General features: G+C 41.4%; 1 protein-coding gene across 6 annotated transcripts in view; it reads left to right on the plus strand.

Moving 5' to 3' along the window:
- Positions 1-22733, plus strand: part of LOC307034294 (FERM and PDZ domain-containing protein 4-like) — a 382085-nt gene that overhangs the window by 313256 nt on the left and 46096 nt on the right. For 4 of the 6 annotated variants that reach the window (XM_079673061.1, XM_079673056.1, XM_079673057.1 and 1 more), the window contains 12 exons: positions 3008-3087; positions 3277-3372; positions 3632-3729; positions 3807-3904; positions 4127-4255; positions 4355-4512; positions 5373-5531; positions 5648-5883; positions 6054-6143; positions 6520-6629; positions 6909-7008; positions 7146-7230. In XM_079673061.1, coding sequence (XP_079529187.1) covers positions 3008-3087; positions 3277-3372; positions 3632-3729; positions 3807-3904; positions 4127-4255; positions 4355-4512; positions 5373-5531; positions 5648-5883; positions 6054-6143; positions 6520-6629; positions 6909-7008; positions 7146-7230 — 1439 coding nt within the window. Of the gene's footprint in view, positions 1-1580; positions 1831-2238; positions 2932-3007; positions 3088-3276; positions 3373-3631; positions 3730-3806; positions 3905-4126; positions 4256-4354; positions 4513-5372; positions 5532-5647; positions 5884-6053; positions 6144-6519; positions 6630-6908; positions 7009-7145; positions 7231-22733 lie in introns of those variants that run through there. The other 2 variants (XM_079673059.1, XM_079673060.1) reach the window with 2 other exon arrangements.

Consider the following 22733-nt stretch of genomic DNA (forward strand, 5'->3'; position numbering starts at 1 on the left):
ACATATCAGTGCAGCCTGCTGTGTGCTATTATTAGCCACATAATAAGTGAGCGTTAGGATTAATAGCCAATGCCTTTCTTTATACACCTGTGCACAAGGCTGTATTCCAGACATTTGTTTACACAGATGCTTGTTGAGTTATTCAAGAGAGAGATGGCTGTGTGAGTGTGTGTAAAGGAGAGTTTGAGAGAAAGAGAGCAGGAGCATGTGTGGCCCAGTGTGTGAAAGTATGGGGGAAATGAAAAGGGACAGCGGGGGTCTGGAGAGGAGGGTGCCGGACGGCTGATAAAGGAGCTTATGAAGCTGCGCCGCATGACACTCACACACGTACACACAACACAGCATGACATGACACTGATAACAGCTGAGATAGATTCGACCCTTCTAAAAACAGGTCTGGGTTGGGGAAAGAATGAGACACAGACTGAGTGAAAACACAGAAGCAGGAATTATAGAAAGAAAACATGGTGTTTCACATTACTTTGTAAAAAACATTTATGGAAAGAAGCCAGCTCCTGAGGCAGTGTTGCCCTGAACTGGGTCAATATTACTCCTCCATTTGGGTATAAAGCCAAAAACAACAGTCATATGGAACAATAGTGAATCATTGAAAATATATTATATTCCCATACCACAGATTAAGAGAGTATAACATCTTTGACTTTACATTTGGCTGCCTTTAAACTCTGTTAGACAGAAATGAATGAAAGGGCCACAAGGTCAAAAAAACGAAATGAATCAAACTAATTGTAGACTCAGATAAGCAATATGAAACACTAATCCAGCGATTCAGGGGTTATTTTTATCCATCAAAGACAATTAACATCAGTATTATTTTAGATGTACTCAAACAAATAAATAACAAGATGTATTTAAGTAATTAAACTGAAAACATCTCAAGCAACATATTTATCCAACCTAAGATTGCATGTGTTTCTGGCCGAACATTTAAACATCCCCACGCTGTAGCGCCACCATATTGTTCCAATAGAGCAAGATTAGATTATTTGGACATGGTGAATTTCATTTCACTGTATTTTGCCTCAAGGAAAAAGGGTCATGTTAACTCAGAAACAATAAGTCTGGGGGATGTACATAGAAATACATGGAGCCATTAAAGGGACTTTCGGAAACCTAATATTCATGATATCACATACACAACACAGACAAGTTGTATTAAATTGACATGTTAGTGTCTACCTTTATATAGTCTACCTGTCTACCCTCAGTTTTGTATAACTTTAATGACATCTGCTGGACAGTTATTGAAATCGCACCAGCAGTACGGTGTCCATGAGAGACCATTTTATTTTTGGTAAATTGCGTTTATTGTGCTGCCTTCAGTGTTATATGAGATGTTGTGAAATTGAATGATTGCAAACAGGAGTTTAATTTATTTATTTTAACCTAGTGTTGTTATTGAGATCATTCACAGACTGGGTGATGTTCAGTATCAGGTTTGTTTTTATTGAATGTGTATTGCAAAAAAACAGTTTTCAATTAAATCAAGGCATCCGAAATGTAAAAAGCCCAGCTCCTTAAAGCTGAAGCAATGACAATTACGAGCATGCATTGAAGGCAGCACACATTGACTGCATTCATCCATGCTGATCCATGCATTTGTCCACAACAGCGCCATCCCTCCAACGCCTGTTTTACATTTAGACCCCTTACAGTTTGGCAAGGAAAGGGTTACGGAGTTTATAGGGTGGTCCAGATCGACGTCGCCATGAACAAATGAATTCGCGGGGAATTAAATTTCACAAAGGAGAAAGAATCCTATGCTTTGAACCCGACCCGTCCAAGGCTAAAGTGTTGTATGACGCTAAGGTAATGCTTTTTGCAAGAAGTTAAGATATTCTCTATTGTCTAAACGAATACTTTATATTGGAAAATAAGGGTTGTTAATGTAGGTGTGGGATGCATGCATCTGTGACAACTACTTAGGCCCCAAAAAACAACATTAACAGTTTATAAACCGCATAATACAATGCATGGTTTCCGGGTACATTTGATTGCACGTTTCTTCTCTTATCGTGCGATTTAGCCGAGTTATGTTCGTAAAGACAAGGGTTATTTTTTTGTAGCTTTTAACTTTAGCCAATGTCAAAGCAGGCTACTTGATAACAGCTTATATTGCAGTACAGGCTATCACCAAGGAATGCAATTATTTTGTAAGAGACAGATATATAAAGACTTCACTTACGTAGCTTGGTGGCAATCATCCAACGTGACGTTATTTTAATGCTGACTCCAAATAAACCAACACACCTACCCTGCTAACTTTATCAACACCGAACATGATAGCTTATAGTATAATGTTATGGGCTCATGAGTAGACAAACATCTTTTGGGGTTCCAAGGTTTTGGTATATTCGTGCAAGTTCGCAAGTCGTTTTCACCAGCTAGCTAGTTCGCAAGCTAATGCTAATAGAGGGTTTGTTTACATCATAGCCTGTCGTTTGCTAACTGAGGCTAGCTAACAGTTAGCCTTAACTGTTGTTTAACTGCGCATTTTCTGAGTTGCATTGATGCAATAATCTTAAAAAGCATATACTTGTTTAAAGAACTACAGTACAATGTAATAGCAATGTCCAAGTATCTCCTACATTCATCTGTTTGCAGCATAATGTAACGTTAGCTAAAACCAAATGTAGAAATGAATGCTCTGTTCTCTTATTGATAATCGAAGTTGGTATAATTGATGCTTAGTTAAATTATGAATCTCCACTGTTCGTGATTGATAAAGTAAGTATGTAAAGCTTGCAGCAGAAAAGTAGTGCAACAAAAACTAAGATATCTCCGGCTGAAATGCAAGTAACAGACACTTTAGAGTCTGAAAACATGGAATTACACAGGACAGTATTTTAGTGAATGCACATACCTCTGCTGACATAATCTTAGTGTTTGAGTAATGAAAGTAGCTGAATTGTGAGTATAAGACTGTTCCATCCCAAAGAAAGTTGTGAAGAAGGGTATATTGTAATGTTTTGTGTTCACATTACAGGTCATTGATGTCTTGATTGCAGATAAACATGGAATAAGAGTCCCAAAGTATCTCATTCATTTCAACGGTTGGAGCAGAAGGTAAATGTCTTGCTTGAATTCATATTAAATAAACATGCAGTCACAGCCACCCACCTACTTAAATATATCATACTCATTGTAGTGTTTATCGTTGCCAAATGTCATGTTCATCAACTTGTGAGATAATAGCTGTGAAACACTTAAACCATGCAGGTCTGTGTGATTTTTAACTTGTGTGTGTTTGGGTAGCTGGGATCGGTGGGCTGCTGAGGATCATGTCCTAAGGGACTCAGAGGAAAACCGTAAATTGCAACATAAACTGGCTCGCAAAGCTCTAGGTCGCATGTAAGTTCATATTATGTTCATTCAGTCATAACACCATCACAATATAACCATTAGTATACTCTTGTATGTGAATCATGTACTCTTACTAGAGAGCTTGTGATTATCAAGCTATAAAAAAGTCTGGACACTTGTAACTTAAATAAGTTCAGTGAACTGCATGCTCCTGCAGATCAGTGTTCACATTGTTTCTGATTTGATCTTAGGTTGTTTGTTTTTAGACAAGACTGATAAAGATGGTTTTTTTTTTCCTTTTGGACAGGAAGAAAAAGGGATGGGCGAAGAGGCGCCGTCGTCAATCTGGTACCAAATCCTCCTCTCTCAAAATTCTTCCTAAGGAGGACGACAGTGACGACGCATGTAAGATGACTTCTCTGTTTTGCTCCCAGTCTCCCTTAGCAATCAAATTAATCCTTCTCCGTATTTCTCTGTCTCAGGTCTGCTTTCGTCTACAGACAGCAGTGACGGGGACGACTCAGACACTGAATCTTCAAATAGCGGGGACAGCACCTTCTCTGAGGATACTGACAAAATGGTAAAGGGGAACATTTCGGTTCCCATCTCGAACATACACCCAACATTTGGAATGTAGGCCTTTAGTTGATGCTATTATCTGGAGAAACTCGCAGTTTAGCAACCATTTTTTTTTGTGCAAATTGGCTAATGAACCAAAAAGGGTTTGAATAACCAATACTTCTGTATATCCTCTTAGTTTCTATTAACCATTTACCTGATGGTTATATTGCATTTTTTTCAGAGGGTTGAGCCAGACATTAATGTTAAAAGAGAATGTGAGGAAAAGATTATCCATGTTGACATCAGCATCCCTGATATCCTGAAGAAGAAACTGGAGGATGACTGCTTTTACATTAACAAGAGAAAGAAGGTACTTGAATTGTTTATATTTTCTTATTTGTACATCCTGTGGGCAGTTTGGATACATTGATTTGACTTGTCAATAATCGGCCATGTTTCTCCCTCCTAGCTGGTGATGGTTCCTTGTCAGACGAATGTCGTGCACATCCTCGAGTCTTACGTCAAACACTTTGCCATCAACAAAGCCTTCATGGCCAACGAGAGATACCGGCGTCAGCAGAACGCCACACAGAGCAGCAGCCCACAGCCTGTACCTCCAGAAAAGAGGTGAGAATCTACTTACCGTAATTTTCGGACTATAAGCCCCGCCTTTTTTCCCATTTTTCGACGCTGCGGCTTATATAACGGTGCGGCTAATCTATGGATTTTTACAGCTAACGGCCACTAGGGGACCTCCTAAATCTATGGATTTTACAGGTTATAGTCCACCACCTTTAACTCTATGGGCTCTATGGCCGGTCCGCGCCCCCCACCTTTAAGCGGCGGGTTCCAGCAGGAAAAGCTGGAGGCCGCAAAAGAGTGAGACAGGTAGCGCGCAAAAGTAAAAGTGGAACCGAGAGTGGTACGAGAGACAGAACGAGAGCAAGACAGACAGACATTACGAGAGCGAGACAGTTTGTCCCCGTACCACTGGTTGAAAACCACTGCTGTAGATCACTGCTGGTACGTGCGCTGGGAGCGCACCGTTTAAGTTTGAAAGTTGAAAAGTGTGTGTGTCTGAAACGCTATGTGATACAGTACAGTTTACACAGCACATGTTCTGTAGCTACTATTGCACTAAATGCTAACACTTGAATACGTTATGCAAATATGCAAGTTGTTTGTTGAAATGTTAATAAATGGGAGCTTCCTCAAACAGCCATCTCTTTCCCGACAATCCCCTCTGTGCACGAACCCTTACATATGGTAATGAAACATTAAAACACCTGCGGCTTATAGTCCAGTGCGGCTTATATATGTACACATCATTCAATTTAGCTGCTGCGGCTTAGATTCAGGTGCGCCTTATAGTCCGAAAATTACGGTATATGTTGTAAACATGTTATTTTTTAATTATGAACTGAATCTTTGCTTCAGACCCAGCTCAGAATGCATGAATGATTATGAACTCGTTCTTTGTTTTAAAGCGAGGAGCTGTGTAAGGAGATGGTCGACGGCTTGAGGATCACGTTTGACTTCACCTTACCCATGATCCTCCTCTACCCGTGTGAACAAGCTCAGTTCAAAAAGGTCAGCTCCTCCAGACTCTTCCTGGCCGTCAATGAAAGCTCCCCCTGCTCCAGCAAGTAAGTGTGCCATCGTGAATGTAGTTTGTAACACTCTTTGGATGTGACGTACTGAATGTGAATGTTATACACCAACATTCAACTTTAGGCCTTTTTTTCCCCCGTTATGTTTAAAGCGCCCAAAGAGAGCGCAGCCCCAGCCCGTTGGGGCACAACCCGCCCACCCCCCAGTCCACAGACAGCCAACCAGCACTGAGCGACATATCTGCTTCCACGCCCACCGCCCCAGCCCCCACCCCGAAGCGCAGGCGCCACCCTGACATGGACTGCATCTCCTTCCAGTCTCAGTCCCTCAGACGCTCCACCAGGAACACGTCTGGAGGAGACCGGCCAGCCGAAGGAAGCAGTGGAGGTGATCCCTTATTACTTATGCTCTCATTTCAAAATGATCCAATTATATCTCTTCTTAAACACTTTTCTCTCAGTAATCGATGTGTGTGTGTGAAGCGTATTGAAACACTGACTACACTTGTGAGCTGTTGATGCATTCTGTTTATTAATACATTTAATGTAATGATCCAGGTGGAGGCAGTGCCACAGCATCCCCGCAGCTCAAACGCCGACTGGTCGACACCTCATCCCAGCCAAAGTTCTTCCTTAACCTCGACAGAAGTAAGAGGACACTCCATAAAAGACAATATCAATTCAAATAAAAGCTTATTATGATGATACTGTAACTGTAAAAAGAGCCATGTGGACTTTTCTAACACTTTAGTGCAATTAATAACCCTAACGCTCCATCTTGCCGTTATTTGCTACACCTGTGTTGTAACAGCTTACAGTAAAGTAAAACCTAATTGTAGTAACGAGATTTCCCCAGTAGATGGCGCTGCCCTTCTTCTTTCCTCACACACTCATCCTTAATTATACTCCTCAGAGAAGAACTCTCAAAACTTTTTGTAGCCTCATGGGATCTATTTTGAAGTCTACATTTCAGCAGTGATAGGCAACACTTCTAAAAGTTGAACTGTACTTTCTCTTTACCCAGAAACCCCAGTGCACAGTGGCTCATCCTCCCCGTTGCCCTCGACGCCAAGCAAAGAGCGCAGTGGGCCTTTCTATGGCCTTGAGAGCCGGAGGAACAATGAGCTTAATGAGGTGATCAAATTGTGTGTGTGTGTGTGTGATGAACATACTGATAACTGGAAGGGAAGCAACATCTCGCCCAAGGACTCCTGGATAGTTAGAGAGACAACGACTTCAGTCAAATACCCAGGATGTAAAAATGGTCCTTGTGTGTATGGTTATTTATTCATACATGCATATGGAACAACATATTAAACATTGATTGTAACCTTTAAATGTAGTCCGTTCAGAACTGTGTAGGGATTTCAATGTAAACGTGTAAAACCTAAATGTTCCTGCTTCTGTGTACAGGTACTAAGTTGGAAGCTGACTCCAGATAACTACCCTCTGCAAGACCAGCCCCCCCCACCTTCATACCTGTACGGAGCCCAGCACCTCCTGCGTCTCTTTGGTTAGTTTCTCATTTTTCTCTCACCGGTTCACTTTTGGCAGGTGATTTCAGTGGTTTAAATGTGGAGCAGGGACTAATCTTCCTCTTATTTTATGTTTTTGATTTAATTCCTGCTCAATTTCTTGCTTTTCTTCCAGTGAAGCTTCCGGAAATCTTGGGGAAAATGCAGATCCCTGAGAGGAATCTCCGAGCGCTGGTCAAGCATTTGGAGCTCTTTCTAAGGTTAGTAGTTATTGTGTTCAAATGAAATGCATCTCAGAGTACTTTACGAGGCATGTTAGGGAAAGAAAGTTTTCAATTAAAATGGTCTACAGAGATTAACTACAGGTTTAAAATTCTTTCACTCAGGCCTAAAGGATTTCAGTTTATTCCCTTAAACATTCAGGCATAATATTGGAATTTCACCCAAAAATCGTGTGTGATTTCCACAGAGAATATCTCATTATATCGACGAGGTGCTCCATTCACCTAAGGAGACATTAAATAGGAAGCACTTTGACTTAAAATGCACCTTGCTATTAACCCGCGGCTCATTAACCACAGCCAAAGTTGAGCTGCAGGAAGTTCTCATTTCACAAGGAGATAAGGGTTATAGCCTTGATAAATACATATTATACCTTATGCTCATTTCTGTTACCTTGCGCCACAGTAGTAAAGTAATAGCAACTAAAGAATCCATAGAAAGTGATTATAGACGCACAAGAATAACCCAGAAACCGAAAAACAAAAAGGCAAGAAGGAGTAACATGCAGAGGGTGGAGGGGAGGCAGGGATGGAGTGAGAAAGAGCATGTGTTGGAGGGAGGGAGATGAGTGGGCGTTACACAAGCGTCGGAGTCTAATCTTTAAATCCTCCCAAGCGATCTTCAGTTCAGCCGGTCCCAAACCTGGGGGATTTAGGTCCTCTCGTTCTCTAATCAAACACACGCAGTACCGCCTCCTGCCACCAAGCAGTGCTGTGGAGCGGCCCCCCAACTCCCCACGGAGCGGGAGTCTGTGGGCCAGAAGTACCTCTATTCTACTCAACCGAAACATGTATATAAATAAATAAACTGGAGCCCAGTACTCAGAGCCATACAAATCAGGGGGTGGTCTTCTGGAAATAGCCGGAGCTGGCATTCATGTCAGAGAGTGGTGTGCAGTATGATTACAGCATTCAGGGACATATGTGATGCACAGGTGTATTCCATTCTGTCAACACGGGATCCTACCACTCCACACCATATAAAGCACCTCGTTATTTGCAGCAGCATTAAAACTTTTTCACTTGGCTAAGTATATCATCTGTAGTTTGGGAAGAAAGTATTTGTATTCACTTCACTGGACTGCAAATCACGGACACATTTCCTTTCATAGAATATCATTGTGCAAAATGGCAATGACAATAACTTGCAAAGTGGAGTGAGTTGCTTAAAAGTAAATTAGTTTTGCAGCTTCACTGTAGCTCAGTGATGAGGTGCTCAGGCGGTATTGATAGTGTTACCCGCGGTAACTGCTTAATATTTTCCCCGTGCTGGAGCCTCTGAAGGACACTGGGCACAAACTAAGATACTGATGTCTTTTGGGAAAGCCTTCAGGCCTTTTTGCTCTGACATCAACCTCACGGCAGATTGTGCAGAGCGGGCAAAAACTGATTGATGTCTCAGAGACTGAAGTGCAGTGCATTCTGGGATTTGGCTACAGTTGATCTCTCACTCTCCCTTTCTCCCAAGAGTGATTATGATTGAGTCTGGGTGTGTGTGCACATTTGTACGCACACGTTATGCTGATTTACTATGTGTAGGCCTAAAGCGGCTTGCCTTGTGTTATTACTTATCTAACGGCAATAAAGATTGGCACAAGCCTAAACTAAGGCACAAAAAAATTGAATATTGGATAAAAAAATGTTCAATGCTTTCCAATAAATCAACTTTTTTTCATTTCAAGTGAAGAATCAGGCTTGAATTTCCTCCTCACCTTAGATTAGTTGACTGTAGAGCCCTCATATATTCCCCTTATTGTTCCATTAGTTGTTTTGTTATTCGTTGTCAAAGCGTTCTTAAATGTTCTGATGAGGATAATTTGTTTGCATTGAGATTAGGAGGGCCGGTGGAGCTAAAATGAGATGGCAAGATTTAGAGGATTTGGCCGAGTAGCGGATACTAAGAAGATTCCGGATTAGTTTTCCCTGCTACTGATTAGATGGGAGGAGGCGGAGGGGGGGGGGGGATTTTTCACTCTTCCCTCGCTGACTGTCAGTCATTCTCCTGTCCTCTTCCTTCCTGTCATAGCCATTGGTCCTCTGGTGGTGGTATAGGGACGGATGAGGGGGCTTTGTGTCCGACATGTATATACCCCGGGCAGAGGCCAGGGGGTCTGGGATTTATGTGAATGATCCAGGGATATCTAGGAAGTGGAAGTGAACAGGGACGTGACATTTGAGATGCTGTCCTGTCATTGCTTCGTGTAAGCTTATTGTGAGAAATCGCTTATGTTGAATATTTTATGTGAACAGAGAGGCCTTCTGAATGCGTTTTGGGTCAAAAGATCTCACCCGATATCCCTCTCTTGTACTTCCCCACCCCGCCCTCTCTCTTATAGGTTTCTGGCTGAGTTCCAGGAGGATTTCTTTCCTGAGTCCGCATATGTGTCCGCATCAGAGGCCCACTACAGCATGAAACAACCGAGGCCAATTTATTAAAGGAGACGTCGGCCATTGTGTTTCCTTCCTTAACGTGTCTTTCCCCTGCCCTAACCTCCAGCTTGTGTACACCGAGCTGTCTGGGCTCGTTCCCGGAGCAGCTGTCGCTTTTTTGTGTTTTTTCTGGACCAACCTTTCTTTTTTCTCTGGGTTAAAACTCCTGCTTTTGGGAACCAGTTGCTTTAACCCTGCCTCTAACCCTCGCCGATGCTCACTTTGCATTTCGAGCCACCCTTCTCTGCATTCATTTACTGTTTCAAGGAATGTCGGGGGCCACATGTTGGACTACCTCTCTTTTTAGGGCCCTCTCAAGTTAAATTCACAGGACACAGTTTCTTTCCATATTTACATTTGCTTTTTTTTACCTGGCCTACACTTTTTAAGACCAGGCGATGATTGGAAAGTTCTCCAGGCTTCCATCATTTAGGAAGCAGACATAACTTCTCTGCAAAGCCCCATCTCTGCACCCGGGAAGAACAATACTTTGACCTGTTCATAGACAGAGAAACAGACACAGATTAGACCGCATGTGTTGTCATTGTGCCCGCCAAATCAACTCATTTTGGATACTCTTAAGGGCATTACTGGGTCACCTGTTGGGTGGCTTGGCCCCATTTTTTTTTTTTGTAATGACTTCCTGTAAGTGCTAGCAGTGCCGCCAGGGATCCTCTTCCGGATAAGATTCCTCTAAATCTACAGTTGGACTTGTTCCTCCTGTCCCGGAGATTCATCGCTGCCTTTGCTGAGCAGTTTACTGACTCTAGTTTTGCATTTTTAATTGTCCATGAGAATTGTTCTTATTTCTTTCTCTGTCTTTTTTTCCTGTGCATGTGAAAAGTGTCTCGCTGCCCTTTATTTTCCCTCCTTGCCTCCTTGCCTCCTTCCCTCCTTCCCTCCTGTTACTCTCATTGTAGCTGAATTCTAACAAAAAGGATAAACCACAACATCAAACATTGCTCGTCTGTATAACATATTCAAGAGGCATGTCATAATAAATGCATTTGGAGGTCATCAGTATCAACCAGTAAGCATACAGAAAAGACCTGAGATGTTTATTGATGACAAACAAGATTAGCCCGTACATGTGTTCAGAACAAATCCATTATTCCACTGATGCCTTTTACTAAATTGTGAAAATGTAAATAACCGTTTTGATATTTATTTTTGTTTGCACACCATGTTCATATATTTGTTTTAATTGGATATAAAATACCTTAACTGGTCATTCCAGGCCAGTTAAAACACATTTCGTTTGTCTTTTTCTTGAGCAAATACATTTTTCTGTACAAAATATTTTGAAATAGCTGTATTGCAATACACTTGTTTGTGTGATACAATGGATCTATATACGTGTCTTGTGTTCTGTGCAGAGCTATGATATGCATAGCCTGTTAGACATTTCTTATGTCTGTCTCCTGTCAGCCATGTTTTCTTCATAGAGTTTGAATAAACACTTTCTGAAGCTCATCTTATTCACAAGCACCATAATGAATAAACGAGCATAGCTTATTATAATTTGTCCAACTCTGTTACTATCTGGCTAATTCTTGCGCCTTTGTTCTGTTCCTGTGAGATGAAGCAGCAGGGAGCTTTGATATGAATCCCAAAAACCTCTCCTCTATTAAAAGTTAATGTCGACAAGAGAGTTTTATCAGTTACCTTGACCTTCTATGTCCTCGCACTTTTAACGGAGTAAAACCCGAAAATGTTTTTCGTGGCCTGACATTTTCAATCTGTTGTCCTTGTCAACACAGTTCGTCTGTTTGTCTTTGAGCTACGTGAGAGCAAACCTCTTTGAGTTTAATGGTTCTCGTTCAAATGAACTTTGCACTACTTTACTTTGTATTTCTTAAATTATCTTTTATATAGCGTCATATTGGCCAGACAGATGTGTCATTGATGTGATCCTGCCACTGTTCCCCTGGTGGGAGTTAGTGAACACGTTGGGATTTTTGATTTAATCAATGTTCCCTTGTCTGTTGAAGATAGATGGGAGCCTTCTCGTGCTCGTTGTTCTTAGCAGAGGCGGACATGTTTTTTGGCAGAGATAAGAGTTCAATATGTTGCTCCAAATCGGGAACTTTTGGAACTGGTGGTCCTGACTTAGTGGGAAAAGTTCTGAATTTAAAATATTGTAATAGATAAAGTTCTTGATGTCCTTGGATTATCTTGATTAGCCCCTCCTGCAGCAGCCACTGTTGATCAAAAGCTAGATGCGTTTGAGAGTGATGCATTAAAGGACTTGGTATATTTCATGGCTAGGTTAAATACAGAGGCGGCTTTCCAAATTGTTTAGTATGCACTGCAGCTTAACCCTAGTTTGTTTAAAGCAGGGGTGTCAAACTAAAATACACAGTGGGCCAACATTTAAAAATGGCTACTAGTCGAGGGCCGGACTGGTTCAATGTTTATTGCAAAATGTATTGAAATTAACTTATTGCACATTTAAACCTGGAACTAACAAAGCTTAAATTATTGCCTATAAAAACAACATTAAACATTAAATAATCAGTTGCATTCATTTCTTATGGCTCTATCTGCAGCTTTTCCCAAGTCCTTTCTTATGATTACATTTTTCAACAAAACGATTTCCCTCAAAGAAAAGACAAACATGCCCTGTTGTCATGAGAAAGAAAGTGCAGAAGGAAACCTCCATGTAAACTCAGTGTGCTGCTCTGTGATGCTAGCTCAAGCAAGATACTTGGCATCTCATCTTGGGTGCAAGGTCATCAATGTTTGGGCTCAGGCTCTGAGCTGAGGAGACCCTCAGGATGGAGTGAAGGTGTGCGTGCAATATACCGGCGGGCCAGATCGAATAGTCATTAGAAATGATCCTGCGGGCCGAAATTAAATCCACCAAGGGCCTGAATTTGGCCCCCGGGCCTTGAGTTTGACACATGTGGTTTAAAGCATGCAGAACCCTTCTTGTCCTTTGTGCTCTCCTTGAACGAGAGTGTCAGGCAAAGTGACAAACTTTACTGCTAAAAAAGTAAACTATGGGAAGTATGCTATGAAATCAAAGAACATTTTGTGTGCGTCATGGGAGATTTTTCATTCTACCAGTCTTTAGGCTAAGCTAATACTTTTAGGGAGCTAGCTTCAAAGGTACTAAATAAACATGGGAGTGGCATTCATTTTCTCCTCTCAGGAAAAAAAGCAAATCGGCCATTTCCCGAACTCTCTTGTATATCAAAATACAATTTCCATGTGACAATGAACTGCTGAGATAACACTGTATCTTTACTGTCTGCAGCACAATGCTCTTAGCCTATTCCCAGTGTACCTATGGGAGGCTGGCTAACCTGGCTTCCTCATATCAGGGTCCTAATGGGTTTAAGTGGTGCGCCCTAATTGTATTTAGGTGGGGTGAGACTTCTTGTAATAAACTGCTTATCGGTGCAACCCAAGACGGCACTCTCTTGCCTGCTGCTATCATGTAGCCACAGAAGCCACCAGTTTAAGCCTCTCCACGCATCTCCCATCGATTTCCCGTCCCGCTCCGACTCTCTCCACTTACCACATGATTCAATTTTTTTTGGGAGGGAAAATGGGATGTAATGAGACGTGAGTTATCACCTTGTAAGTGCTGCTGCCCGCACCTTTCAACTGATGCCGCCTCTTCTTTTGTTTGTGATCACCTCCCTTACACATCTGCAGCTTTTTCAAAAGGACTCTCCGGTGTCCGTGTCTCGCTTCCTCTTCAGTCCCTGAGTGTTTTTTCTTTTCCTGCCCTCACATCCATATCTCAATCTCTTTCGTCTAGTGTTTCCTCTGATTGGTCTTTTGTGTTTCCGTTCCGTTCATCACTCGCTACAGAACTCTTCAGAGACAGAAGAGAAGCGTGAGGAGCCTTTGGTCAGTAGGAGTGCAAAGACATCTCTTTCCTTTTACTTCGAATATTTCAAAGTGTTTTTTCATCGTCGTCATCTAGTTCCAGCTTTTCGCTTTATCAAGCCATCTTTTGATGCATTCGTCAACTTGCCCGTCTTCACCCAAGTCTCCTTTATTTTTTTGTGTTTTCCATTCATCTTCATTGTCCCGTTCTCTCAATTGTCTTTCTTGCACCATGGACCGTGGAGTTGGATTTCTAGAGGAGACCGTGGACACAAGCCCATCTGTTTCCTCCGACTCCTCTTGGACATCCTTTGATTGTAGCACTGACCTCACATCAGTCAGCTCTGACCTACTCCTGACTCCTCTTACAGCTCCCGTTGGCTGTAAACTATTCGAGGACCAGCGTCCGAAGATGTCTTCTTCTTCAGTCAAGGTCTCTTCTGAGGCTACGTGGACGGAGACATCTTTTCTCGGAAATGATGAGTAAGCACATTTTTCTAATAACTAGAGAATTCCTCAGGGGAAATATGATTTAAGCTTCTCTATGTATATTAGTCACTTTGCTCAATAAGAAGTGATATATTTTCCCTCTGAATCCAATTAGAGGATTGAATCTGTTCTTAGATATCCTTTCTGTGTCATGTATAACACTGATGTAGACTCCAATCTAATATAACGAGTCCCTTGATACGAACACATGGTGTGATCAATGTGTTTTCATTAAGATCGTCAATATCAAATGTAGTTCTGCATACTTTTTGAGCCTGCCTATCGCGGAGTCAGATTATTTGAGTCGTTAACAAGATATATGTTTTGTTCAGTTGAGGAATGGTTTGTTCTTTCCCTCCTGCTGGAGAAGTCAAACTATGCCCTCTAGGAAAGGACGGGAGAGGATTAAAGATCTGAATAGTGCACGGATGCAATGAGATTTAGCTTTCAGCCCACAGTGGTGTGATTATCGGTTTCATCTGGTTTTAATCACTTGTGGTTCTGTAATGGGAGTCCTATTCCCAGTCGCAGGACTGTGAGAGTGAATAAAACAAGCACTGCATTAGTTTCTTTAGATAGAAACCATAAATCACCTCTCTCTTCGAATTCTTCAGAGAATCTCGGCCTCAGAAAACCTGCTGTGTTGTTCATCAAGCCTTTCTTCCACCTTTTCTTTACTTTCTTTCCGCTCTCCATCACTTCGCCCCGATAACACGTAATTACTCTTCGACAAGACAGACAAAAGTTTGAACACACTCACTTTCTCACGCTCTCACCATGTCTTTATATCACCCCAAACAACTCCCCGTGGAGTTTTCCGTATCTTTACACAAAGACTGATTAAACTTTGTTTGAGGAATATTTCAGAGCCAGCTGGATTATTAATGCTTTCTGCTCTTTTTATCCGTCTTTGTCAGAATCTGGGTTTCCGTCTTTGAAATGGAATGTCTAAATTGAAAAGGCAAATGTCAGCTGGGCTTGAAAGGCGGGAAAAGCAGGTTATTTTTTGGGTGTAAAAAAGGACAAATGGGGATGCATTTCGTGCTGACGATACTACCATTTGGCATTGCTCTGCTGCTCTAGGGCATAAGATAAATGACTATGTTGTGGATAATATATAGAAGGATATATAGTTCACAACAATTACATTTAAATGTATTTTTCTGTTCTAATTTGCAACATGAACTTCATACTAACGTATTTAGTTTTGTATATACATATGTGTTCATGTTGAGAGATAGATAGCACACAATCAGAATGATAAAAAAGGTTATTTTTTCATTCTAACTTACATGAAGTCACTTAAAGCTAAGCTAACCAAAATACCAAACTTTTCTTAAAAAAAAACATTTATTCATTTATTGATGTAAAAATGGCAAGTTCATATTTCATTTTTGAAAACGTCTCAAAAGTTTTAGGAAGATGAGCCTGACAGTTGGATGGAAAATCACTAGTGACCCTCCTCTCTTTGAGGAGAGAGGTCTCCTCCTCATATTGAATTCTCCTCGTGCACCTCGATGACTCAGTAATGTGCATGCTAACGGGTAATGTTCTTGTGCTGTATTTAAAGTCTTAAAAGGTCAGAGCGATCGTTACACTTAAACAATATCTTAGTCAAATATTAATAATGACCATTTCTGGACAAACTCATTCACTTCACTTACAACCTAAGGATTATACCACAAAAGGAGCTACAGGTGTAAAGAAAACACGAACATAAAGTAATTTGGCTGCCGTTGGATATTGTTTTATTGGAGCCTGCCCCTCTGCTGGTGGCGCCATGAGGATTAGGATACAGTCGGGCAAAGAAGCGCAGCATGGTGGTACATTGAGTCATGAGGGGGGGTAAGATAGTATATACTCATATCTCATCCTCTGTGTCAATATAATGTAATGAGCTTTGTGGATCCTGCCATATGTGTTAAAGGGCTGTGTTCCAGTATATGTCTCGTGCGTATGGGCTTTGATCGAACTTATTCTTGTATTTTCTCTCTTCTATCTTCGCTATTTAAATCATATCGGATTATCAAAAATAATGACATACTACATCCATATGGTGCGGCACAGGGATTCAAACATGCCAGTGTGTTTCCATGTTGCAGGCCGTATGTTATCTAAGCAGAGGCGGCGAAGGGTTCAGAATTTCTTTGGAGGAAGTTGTTTTTTCTCTCCCAGGCAGGCGCAGTGTGTGGCAGACATTTTCACAGTTGGGTGGAGACCCTCTGATCTGAGCCCGCCCACTTATCCTACTGTGGCAACTGATAGGACATTTTGATAGGATTTAAAGTCAGGCTTCAGTTTGAGGCTTCATACAGCGTCTACTACAGGGCTCTTACGGTCATTAACAACCTGGAAAAGTCATGGAAATTCAAAATGCTAATTCCAGGCCCTGGAAAAGTTTTGGAAAACAATATTTTTCCCGAAGTTTTGGAAAAGTCATGGAAATGTAACTAAAGTTGCATCAAATATAATTTATATTTGATTTAATCGGCGAAATAGTAATACTATAATGATAATAAATACTGTATCGTATCGTAATGAACGTAAAATGGCATTTAACTGTCGAGGTGTTTTGCTGGTGAGAGATTTGAGTTGCTTTAGCGTGTAGAAGCTAGTAAGCCTATTTGATTTGTTTTAGACAACATGTTTCATATGCAGACCTTATTTTCCTTTTCCATGTTAAAATAAACCATTTTCAGTGGTACGCTGAGAAAGAGTAATTTTTTTGGTCATGGAAAATTAGGTAAAGGTCATGGAGAAGTCATTGAAAATCATTGGGGAACAAGTGTATGAAGCCTGCTCCTACTTTTCCCCAGTAAAACGGTATTGGAAAGATGTGCATTTAGCATTTTAAAGCTTTTCTTACCTGATTTGATTAATGCAAGCGTTCTTTGTTGCAGCTAGCTCCATTTTAATTAGTTTAAGTTAACACCATCACTATGGTTGCACAGTAACAAGGTTACACAGTGATAGCCGTGTGGCTTTTTATGATCCAATCCAACTTGATAATATTATATGGCAGGTCTTGATGCATTCAAATCACATTTAGCTCACAGCGGATGCCTGCAGATCAGATATGGAATTGGCTGAGAAATATGTATTGATTGATTGAGAGAGGTAATCAGATAGATAAGGAAAGCATGTATGTGTGTGTTTTCTACAGAACACAGTGCCAAAATGTCACTCCAGTGTTCTCTGATTTGAGTGTACACTTTGTAATTATAGTAGTTTGGCTGGCTGTGTGTGGAATACAGAGTGTTGAATATATCTAATGCTAAAATCACTTTAGCAAATGACCTGACCTCGGTAACAAAAAAATCATCATTTAAGAAAGTCTTTGACAATGTACAGACTGAGCCATCTTTAAACTAATTATCGATTAATGCCTGCCCTGGACATATTGTTCCCGTTACATTCATGCCAATAAAAAGAGTTGAGAGTGACAGATTTCTTATTTGTTCTGGTCAGCTGGTGGCTGGGCCAGGTGTCTAATGGCTGATTGACTGATAGAGAGGGGGTAATAAAAGAGGGGCTGAATCTCTATTCTCTTTCTAATGAAACAGTAAGGACTTCTAGCATTGAAGAGTGTGTGCCATCAAATCCAACAATTGAAACTGTTAGCTGTTTATTTGATGTAGGTGATACAGATGGGAACTGATAAGGTGTTATTGCTTCCATCCCTGCACAAACATTTAAAATCCATATTTTTTATTTTGCTGAATCCTTCCCTCATTCCTCAATTCCTCTCTTATTCCCTTTCATTTCCCTTCCTTTTAGTTTTCTCCTGCCCTTCTTCCCCCTACTCAATCTACATAGTATTACATAAAATAGAGCTCATTGTGGTAAGTGGATAAACAGATCAATTGCCTTTACCTAGGAGACTCTTTTGATGCTTTTCCCAGTAAACCAACAGGGTTACATAAGGTCTTCAAAGCCTCCAGATGGACACGGTGGAGGTGCGGTTTTTTGGCCCGGTCTTTTCCGGCATTACTTGCACACACAAACACACACTATCACACACACATCAGCAAGTGTGTGTTTCGTACGGCCTTGTTCCATAATCCTATATTTATAAGCTCGCCTTTGCCCCTCACCTTTCTCGTAACCTATACCTTACTTTAATTCTTAATCCTAACCTTTACTGCAGAGCGGGAAAACACATTTATTTACATTCAAGAAGAACAATTTGAATTTGTAAATTAGGAAAGGATTTATTTGCAGATTTAAGAATTGTTCATGTGGTCAGGAAACACTGCCTGGTTGATTTTATACATTTGATATTGACGCAGCATCGCCTGTATTTCAGCCTAACATGCATTTTTGACCGTGCTGTATATAAAATTAGACACACAGCGGTCGTGAGCGTGCACAAATCAGTAGCCACGTCCCTGTAGACATGGCTATAGATAGCTTGGCCAAGAGTCAGTACCAGGTGGCATCTCAGAGGAAGCAAACGGAGCTGAACTGGCATGTGAGTACAAAACAACCATTTGCATTTTGTAACACAAGCAAATTGATATTGTTCTATACAGAAGGCAAATTCAAAAGAATGATGTACTCGCCCACAGAGGGTGACTGCAGAGGACATTGGACCATGCAGTCATAAATCTGAGGATAATCAGACAGGCAGCGATTTCCAAGATGTTATAGAGTTGAGTGGTTGAGATTGTACTGCATATCACTCTGGTTATCAGAACAGTCTTTGCAACGGTAGACGTGTTAAAGAATCGGGTCGACAACACTTCCAACGGGCTGAACGGTGATTTCTGACATCTCCAACTTTACAGGAAATGCAGCTGAAGTCACCCCCTCTACCTTAATACACAAAACTGACAAATATTATTACCAAAAAATTGAAAAAAAGGCGGAAAGCATACGCAGAAAAACGAAATCTTGGAATAACATTTTGTTTTTTTTAATTAGCTTTTGATGGCTATTTTATTTATAGAACAATCCCGCCACAGAAACGTTCTCCGATCTCCATTCTTTCGTAACCACAAATCGATGAAGCAGTTGGGCCATTGCACTTTCTCTAAATTCCTGTTTCCTGTACTTCACATTTGACCCTGTGAACTCCTAAAGTCTGTGTTAGCTATGCCCTTGAGTTGTTTGTGTCCACATGCTATTGCAAAGGGAGTAATGATTACCAGGACCCCCCCCCCCACTCAGCCTTTATTATAGGGATAGTGCCCTACACCCCCCACATAGTCCAGACAGTCTAGATGTAGTGTGTTTAAGTCATTTCATATAGTTTGTCCTTCCTCATTGAGAGAGAGGGTAGTTTATGTGATGGTGTGTGAATACATTTTCTTTCTCACTGTACACGATCAGATCACCAGTCGGTTGTTTATCTCTGCTGAGTCAGCACGGACGTCTGCCCTATTGTGTTGTGTCCTTCTCTAATTGTATATACATTATTGCTGTGTTAATCTCCAACTGTCTGCTGCATGGCCTCAGGCACTGCTGACTTCTACCTGCTCTGACAGGAGAGAATCATGTCGCATGCATTGATCGCATCCCTTCACATATACACACATATACAAGAAAAGTCCACTGTAACGTCCTTTCTCTGCGGCATCGGGGTTTAAGAGTGCGTCAGACATCTTTGTGTCTGAGATACACACACATGCTCACGGTAAGTACAGCTGCTGATGTCTGTGCTTAGTAGCAGCTCTGAAGTTGGCACACATCTGTTCATGCATTGATCCACCCTGCTCTGAGTGCAAGCTGTGTTTGTGTGTTCAGTGAGTGTGTGTGTGTGTGTGGCTGGACACACTGTATATCACACATCTTGTCATCTCTCTGATGATTCCGTGTGGGGGAGTTTTTCCCAACATTGTCCCCTTCGATCTCACACTGCATGACACTCGGTGCATGCCTGTGTGTGTGCCGTTGTCCATGCGTTGCTGTGTGTATGTGTGAGTGAACGGAGTTTATCCCCGCTGGCCCAGATGCCCCGGCTAAATCCATCACCGGCGATGCTGCACAGCAGTGCTAAGCTGGAACATTTGGCACCAAGCTAGGAATGAAAAAAACAAAACAAAAAACACGAACGCACTCAAACATACACATATGCACACGCACACACAGAAAATTGAGTTTGGGGATTTTATTTTTGAAAGAGATTCAGAGGAAGTGGATTTTTAGAGTGGAGGAGTTTGATCAGGGAGCAGGACTCTTTCTCCGACGCTCTGAGCCTTTTGGTGGTGGTGGGGCCGGGGCGTCCGTCCCACTCTCTCCGCCCGCTCACACCTTCATCTGCCGGTCCGGCTGACAGGATGGAGCCGTGCGACGACGATGAAGAACAGGGGATGTTAGCCGCTTTCCAGTAAGTCCTGGAGTCCCTTGACGCTTCTTGTTGTTTGCTTGCTGTGGTCGCTGAGCATGTCGTCGCCATGTTGGACTAATGTGCACATGTTTGGAGTTGAAGATACATTTTCCACCTCTGTCACTACTTCCAAATCAAAGCCCTTTAAAGCTCTTTAGTGAGGGCTTTGTTGATGAAGCTCCATGGTTGGTTTACATGGGCTGCTGCTGCTGCTCGTTGGAGCCTTTTATGGCCCTCTGGCTTGGGTTCACAGATTCATTTTGAACAGCTGTTGATCTTTTGATGCCTTTCCTTATTGTTTGTGTAAAAACATGTATTGTACATGGATTGGGGGATTATGTTTTAGTTTTTCACCAAAAATACTACATTTCAAGTACAAATCTCAGTAAGTGTTTGATTTAGTTTGTCAAGGTGGAATTGTATCTAGTTATTTTACTGTTTGGGAGTTTTACCTTTAATAATAGATCTTATTTCATAAATGGATCCTATGTTTTTATAAGAAAAATACCCCAACTCTAGCTGGATGCAAATTTTATTATGTAGTGCTCAACTTCACGATGTTCCATGCCCAATCAAATTGAAGTGAATGGGTTGGAAAACTGGAGTCACATCTCTCTACCCAACTGACTGATCTCTTCAGGTCAAAAGTATCCCCTCTTATTTTTCCCTTAGTCCTCTATCCACTGTCTCCCCAGCCGATGTGAGGAAGTCGGTGGATTTAATGGCCGACCGTCTTGCCGCAGGCTTTAAAGCAGCCATATTGTAATCTTCCTCAGTGAATTGACGGCACGTGAGTGGTGCGTTACATAAGGCTGAGGTGGCTCCAAGCAGCGGAGGAATCCAGGCCCTTGTAATTACTGAACACACTTAGAGATTACATCATGGATTGAGGGGGTTTAGCTCGCGGGCTGCTGGGAAGTGTGGCCGTATGTGTGTGTGAGGTGTGGTCTCATAAAATGCTATTATGTAGTCCCTTTCTTTGTATGCAGGGCGCTTCCTTCACTGCATGTTCTGTATGACCATGCAGACTGGACAGTGTGTATGGATACTGCATGTGTGCAGGCTGTAAGGTCAGCATGCCAAGTAAGTGAGGGTCAAGAGGGGAATTAATTGTTTCAATATCGTCTCTTTAAGAGCTACATGGTATGTTTAACGACTGTCATTTGAAGTTCTAATCCACAGATAAACCCCCACACACATGTATATGCTGTGATTGATGGACTTTGAGCCGACATAGCTCAGCAGAGAGTTGGTGAATCCAAATGAACATATAGAAAATGACTGGCGGTTTTGTGACTTGAGTATATGACTGGGATGCATCTGACATAAGGTCTGTGATAATGTGCACAAAGTTTACATTTAGAGTTGACGTGTGTCATAGTTAATACAAAAATACATTCCTCCGACGCTCCAATCTAAATATTGAAATCATTAAATCCTTTAAAATTTAGTTTTTTGCCAGATTAAATATAAAAACCCAATAAAGCCTTATTTAATTGTATGTTTTTTTAAACTATATATTTTTTACTTTCTTATTACCCTAACACAAAGCTATGCGGCCGCTGGTCAGCAGTGCACTGTGGGATTGAGGAAGCGCCAGATCGAAGCATCGTTGTCGGGAGGATTACAGAAACGAGGTGATAGGTCATTGGCCAGGAAACATGTGGCCCAGAAAGCAGACAAATGAATTTTGGTTCAGATTCAGACTTGGCTCAACTGTGTCAGTCAGACATACACACAGGCAGGCAGGCAGGCAGGCAGGCAGGCAGGCAGGCAGGCAGGCAGGCGTGGACTGGTTTTCTTTTTTCAATATGTCCTCCTGCTGTTCTTGATTTCAAGCCACTGATATTCCAAATATATGAATCGACTCAGCAGCTACAGATTAAATGTGACACACATTGCAATACAAGTTAAATCAAGTGATGTGCTGCTCTTCTCATCCCTATTGCACCGTAAAGGCTTTAATCAAATGTAAACTCTGTAACTCCAGAAATTAAGAATAATTAACAACTTAATACAATACAAACATATTTAAGATTAAGGTTGCTTTTATTGTCTCCATGGGAAAAAGATGGGTTTACAGAAACAGATACTAATTAATCAGTAGTGGCATTTAGCAATCAAAACACAGCATCTATAATACTGTTCACTTGTCAAATGTTTTGGTCATTAAAATGCTGTGTAATGAAAACAATACTTATATGATTTACATGTTATCATATTCTGATAGTTTCATAATAACACAGTTTACTCTAATTTTGTTTTTCTTTCACTTATGCTCATGGAAGAGGTTGTATATTGTATGTACGATACAGGGAAATGAACTTTATTTCTTGACTGTGATCGTTCTTCCTTTGAGCAGGGCACATCCCAAAATCTCTCTTTCCCATTCGAC

This window comes from Notothenia rossii (genome assembly GCF_949606895.1).
Source record: "Notothenia rossii genome assembly, chromosome: 3".
In the NCBI taxonomy this organism is placed as follows: domain Eukaryota; kingdom Metazoa; phylum Chordata; class Actinopteri; order Perciformes; family Nototheniidae; genus Notothenia; species Notothenia rossii.